At 39.8% G+C, this 6,000-nt stretch overlaps 1 protein-coding gene across 2 annotated transcripts in view; it reads right to left on the reverse strand.

Moving 5' to 3' along the window:
* The window catches only part of zgc:100829 (uncharacterized protein LOC445149 homolog), a 41,526-nt gene extending 38,632 nt beyond the window's left edge, over positions 1 to 2,894 (reverse strand). For both annotated transcript variants that reach the window (XM_061898496.1, XM_061898497.1), the window contains exons 1-2: positions 2,735 to 2,894; positions 1,756 to 2,207 (exon numbers count right to left, since the gene is read on the reverse strand). In XM_061898496.1, the coding sequence (XP_061754480.1) occupies positions 1,756 to 1,942 (187 nt within the window). In that variant the 5' untranslated portion in view covers positions 1,943 to 2,207; positions 2,735 to 2,894. The remainder of the gene's footprint in view (positions 1 to 1,755; positions 2,208 to 2,734) is intronic.
* Positions 2,895 to 6,000: the final 3,106 nt, after the last annotated feature.

Below are 6,000 nucleotides of genomic sequence, written 5' to 3' on the forward strand. Positions count from 1 at the left end.
CAAATATGACAACACTGTCAAAGGTTTTAGAATGATGTGATTTTGCCCGGCCAATTTTGCAAATTCGCAAATTCTAAATACAATTTTTCCATCGACTTGAAATTTATTAGATTTTGGTTTAAATAACATGCTTAAACCAATCTAAATGTGTTGATGCTGCGACGTTTAGTACACTCAGCTTTGTGTTAAAGCCGACAAAGCAAATAGTAATATTCATATTACTTTTTACTCTTTCCAGCCATGTTTTACCAAGTCATGCTTACTCGTTGTAAATTTCACATTGCATGTACATTTTACGTTACAACTATGGAGATTGTAAATCCTAAACATGTTCTGTTAATGGATACATTCTCAGTGGGCTAGAAAATAAAATGTAGAACACTTCAAATAAAAAACACATAGGTGCCACTCTTATTCTAACCTACACTTGACATACTGTATCACCACAATCCAGCCACATCGCTGAAAGTCCACTTAATGATTTTGGCCTTTTTTTAATGTTTTTTTTGCTACCCTATCTCCATAGGCTGAGACAAATGTCTTTCCCCTATTCACTTTGTTTTGATGACAATCAAAGACTCACAAACACGTGTTGATTACCCTTACTTTGTTTGAGTATCGACAGCCTTGGATACATTTGAATAATGAAGTCGTGTTTATAGCAAATGTTAGCTAATATAAAGTTTATGTTTGCTGATCAAATTGATGCATGCAGATCAGAATAAGGCTACTTATTGTAACTAGCCATTAAACGACAAGATGATGCTGATTTTAATGCAAAATAATGCAATGCATGCTATAGTATAAATACATTTGCTAACAAGTATCATATCCAGACACAGCACTTTAGTAGATACTTATTTGAGTAGCGATACTTTTGACGACGCTATTAATGACATTAAGAACCCTTCACGAATATAACACTACTATCCTGTATAAACACTTTATTTTAAACTCCTCATCCTTTCCAGCATGGCCACGTCTCAAACGGCCCAACCTCATGTAATAGGGAGCAGCTGGAGGGTGTCAAGCTCAACTAAGTTTGTCTTTGAGTAAACTATAAACTGTCCAAATGAACTGAGGGATACATTGTGCTGTGTTGGCAAACAGCTGCATGGGGGGACGCCGGCCGTGAGCTCTGTTCGTTTAATCTGTCATTGCTGATGCAGGCTTCTATATTACGTGATTCAGAACAATTTTGTAAATATTGCCACGAGAACTAAGTGGATCATAAACTTTACACTAAGGGTTTTGAGGTTACTCTTTGGAGTCCAGGGTAGGATTGAGCAATTTTACATACACTTTAATATTGTGCAGTCCATCTTTCCTCGGTTGATTTTCTTGTTTTCAGTCCAACCTCACGTGTGTGACTGTGGTTATTTGAGTTATTTTGGAGTTGGCCACTTGACAGCAGTGTTGACATACCCCCACCCCCCTTTCTCTTTGCAACCAAACTGCCTCTAATGCTTTGATTGAAAGATGATGAGCTTTTTTTCCACCAAAAAGAAGGTGGTGTCTTCACATTATACTGACTGACCCCTTATTTCCGTTTACCAAAACAGAGTCATTACTGCACCGAAATTGCCTACAAATGACGAATGACGTCTGGTTTTACTTCACCGATTTAAACCTTTTAAAGACTTGTATGTGGTATGAAGTCGGCACTTTTGATGCCATTATTAATCTCTCGCATATACAAAGTCGTGGACTACTGAAAGTTATAAAGCTTTGAAGCAAAAGACATTGAGTGGTTACCTTTTTTTGGCTTTGTTTGCTTATACTCTGCATCCCCGCCTTCCCTCTCCAGTTTCTCCTCACGTTCGTTCCAGCGTCGCACCTGCTCCTGGCGCATCTTTAGAAACAGGGTCTTTTTCTGGTCGTCATTGAGAGCCTCCAGCACATCGGGGTCGATGTACATGTCGTCCAGGATCTGCTGCAGCATGGTGATGGAAGCTCGGAGTGACTCGCACAGAGGACCAGGCTGAGGTGGTGCAGTGAGGTAGTTTCTCCTTCCAGACAGTGGACTTATAGTTCACGCTCTCATATCATTGTCTTAAATGTGCCAAAATCCTTCTGAAGGATGCTCCTTTGGATCAAAAATCAAGTCCGGTGGACATCCTCGTACTTGAGAAGACAGGCTAATTCTCCTTTGCTGGCGGCTTCTCCCACGCGCTGAGACATCAGTTTCCTGTCATCATCGGCAGCGTCTATATACGGAAAAAAACAGACAAGCATTCTTGACGTATTTCATTCCTGTCACTTGTCAGCTTGAGCCTGCCAGCGCCTACATCCTGACTGCCCAGAAGGGGAGGAGATTCTTAAGGAATGGGACTGTTTCTGTCATCATCTTTAAGAGAAAAATAAAATCCCACCCCTAACCGATCCCTCCTCCTATTTCTTCCCCAAACCCTGACTCCATTCACTTTCACAATAATCGTGTTCTTTTTAAATCAATTTTCAACTTGCAAGAAGTAGACAAAGAGGGCCACTCACTCTTAAGAAGAGCACTAAAATGGACACCCCCCCAAAATCACAGCATGGAGGCAAACAATGGCTTCCACACAGCCAACAACACACACTTGGGAGGGAAAGGAAGCTCAAGATTGGAAACCAGTGAAGTCCTGATGCTGTTGAGTTATTAGCCGGTTAAGTGTGCAAACATGGGAATCTATGAACGGGGGGGAAAGTGGTAGAAAGAAGGAGCAAAACGAGGAGTTTGCAAGAGGGTACTCACAGCAGGATGTAGACAGCTGCTCCACACCAGAGTATGCTAAGTAAGCTGAGAGCCTCCTTGTCTTTGTGTGTGTGTGCGCGCGCGCGCGTGCGTGTGTGTCTGGGTGTGTGCGTGTGTGTGTGCGTGGGTGTGTGTGTGTGTGTGTGTGTGTGTGTGTGTGTGTGTGTGTGTGTGTGTGTGTGTGTGTGTGTGTGTGTGTGTGACTGCGCTGATGACATCACAGCATTCCATGAAGTTCCCTCCCCTCATCATTTTAGAAGCCGCCTTTCTTGCCGGAGACTCTCTTTCTTTGTTACGGTCTACTACTCACGCTGTCCTTGAAGATGTCTTTTATGAAGTGTTCGTTCCCACAGACATTATATAAAAGTGGATATATTTCAAAGACGAAAGCCTAACCTCAACTGTTGAGACCAAAACGTTGTCATTAGGGATTTCTTTATTGCTAGTAGCCTTTTTTTTCAGCTTTAAAAAAAAAACAAGTATAAATACGGATTTTTTTACAACCTCGCTCCACCCATAGCGGCTGAGCACATCCTCCCCTGTCACAGTCGGTGTCGTCACTGCCGCGGTTAGCTCGCAAGGTCCGCAGACTGCCTCTTTTTTCCTCACCGATTTAAGTAATGTGTTTATTTTCCTATTATTAAACACTGTGTTATGAAATGAGCTAACAAGGCGATATAGCGAATATATGTACTGTATACAGGCCGACGTGTTTTCATTCACTTCCGCATTGCCAATCTTGAGTAGAGATACGGTGGCCCTGAAAAGACAGAAGGCATCGTGTTGGAAAATGCCACGATGATAGAATGTTAAATTTATTGTTTACAATGTTATCATTAAAAACTCCAACTGAAATGGCCAAGAGGGTTAAACACTATCGGACTTTTCAATTTTTATTTTGTCGGAAAATGGTCATATGGAGGTTGTATGTAACAACACGCGCCATTTTTGCTACCAAGGACGTCATGTGCAGCTGTGCCCGGTGCAAGCAATTGTTGTATTTTTTACTGTAGTGTTTGTGACCAAATAAACCAATAATATATATATATATATATATATATATATATATATATATATATATATATATATATATATATATATATATATATATATATATATATATATATATATATATATATATATATATATATATATATATATATATTAGGGGTGTTGGAAAAAATCGATTCGAATACGTTGTGCGATTCAGAATCGATTCTCATTTTTAAAAATTCGATTTTTAATTTTTTTTTTCTTTTTTTTTTTTTATCAATCCAACAAACCACTACACAGCAATACCATGACAATGTAATCCAATTCCAAAACCAAACCTGACCCAACAACACTCAGAACTGCAATAAACAGAGCGATTGAGAGGAGACAAACACGACACAGAACAAACCAAAAGTAGTGAAACAAAAATGAATATTATCAACAACAGTAACAATATTAGTTATAATTTCAGCATAGCAGTGATTAAAAATCCCTCATTGACATTATCATTAGACATTTATAAAAATAAAAAAAAAGATCAATAGTGTCACAGTGGCTTACACTTGCATCACATCTCATAAGCTTGACAACACACTGTGTCCAATGTTTTCACAAAGATAAAATAATTCATATTTTTGGTGCGTTTAATAGTTAAAACAAAATTACATTATTGCAATCAGTTGATAAAATATTGTCCTTTACAATTATAAAAGCTTTTAAAAAAAAAAATCTACTACTCTGCTTGCATGTCAGCAGACTGGGGTAGATCCTGCTGAAATCCTATGTATTGAATGACCAGAATCGTTTTGAATCGGAAAAATATCGTTTTTGAATCGAGAATCGAATCGAATCCAAAAAATCGATATATTATCGAATCGTGACCCCAAGAATCGATATTGAATCGAATCGTGGGAAGCCCAAAGATTCACAGCCCTAATATATATATATATATATATATATATATTTATATATATATATATATTAGATTAGATTAGATTAGATAGTACTTTATTTATTCCGTCAGGAGAGGTCCTTCGGGAAAATTACAATTTTCAGCACAATCCCATTCAAGATCAGACAAACATTACAGGGAGACAGAACAGGATCGCTGACGGGTCTGCCGGCTTCCAGCGCCCCTTACAAAAAAGATGCGATACAGGGAAACAAGGTGGGGGGAAAGGGAGAAAAAAATAGAAGATTAAAATAAAATTGAAAAATCGGTCTTAGCCTGGGCCCTGGAGAGGGGGTGCAGACTGAGGCCAAGGGAAAAAAACAACTCATAGCCTTAGTACACATCCCTCTTCCATGTGTGTAAGAGGGAAACATCAAACATCAAAGAACACAGAGGACATTAAAGCAGCAGATACAACCAGACACTTCTACATACAGCTATAAATAAAAAGTAAAAGAAACATATCCACTGTGGTGGCCTCTGCGGTGTTCCACGCCATCGTCCGCTGGGGTGGAGGGAGCATGGCCAGAGACAGGAGCAGACCCAACAAAGCAACCAAGACAGCCGACTCCACTCTCGGCCAGTGTCCTGTCCGCATGGATGAGCGAGGATACGTCCAAGGTGACTGAGGTGTCCGACACCTGCTCACCCAGCCAAGACACCGCGAAGCCTCTCCGTCCCAGCGCGCAGTGTTAGTTCCGCAGCCCTGTCCCCTCATCCGCATCTCCTCCAGTCCATGGCCAAAAGGCTCCCGGGAGGCAGATCCTGAAGTCCACAAAAAAAGCACCGCAGAGGTCACAAAAGTGGCACCCCTTGTCACACAGTCCCAAAGGGTCCCGGACCAAAAGGCAAGAAAATATAATAACACATGAAAACAAGAGGGAAACACAAAAGGATGACACAAGAGCACCGAGCTCCTGCCAACAGCAGGCACTACAGCAGCGCCATCTTGGAAAAAAATATATATATATATATATACAAACCCTGTTTCCATATGAGTTGGGAAATTGTGTTAGATGTAAATATAAACGGAATACAATGATTTGCAAATCATTTTTAACCCATATTCAGTTGAATATGCTACAAAGACAACATATTTGATGTTTAAACTAATAAAAAATAAAAACATTTTGCAAATAATCATTAACTTTAGAAATTGGTGCCAGCAAGATGTGACAAAGTTGGGAAAGGTGGTAATAAATACTTATAAAGTTGAGGAATGCTCATCAAACACTTATATGGAACATCCCACAGGTGTGCAGGCTAATTGGGAACAGGTGGGTGCCATGATTGGGTATAAAAACAGCTTCCCAAAAAATGC

The sequence above is a fragment of the Nerophis ophidion genome, linkage group LG04 (genome assembly GCF_033978795.1).
Source record: "Nerophis ophidion isolate RoL-2023_Sa linkage group LG04, RoL_Noph_v1.0, whole genome shotgun sequence".
NCBI classification, from domain to species: Eukaryota; Metazoa; Chordata; class Actinopteri; order Syngnathiformes; family Syngnathidae; genus Nerophis; species Nerophis ophidion.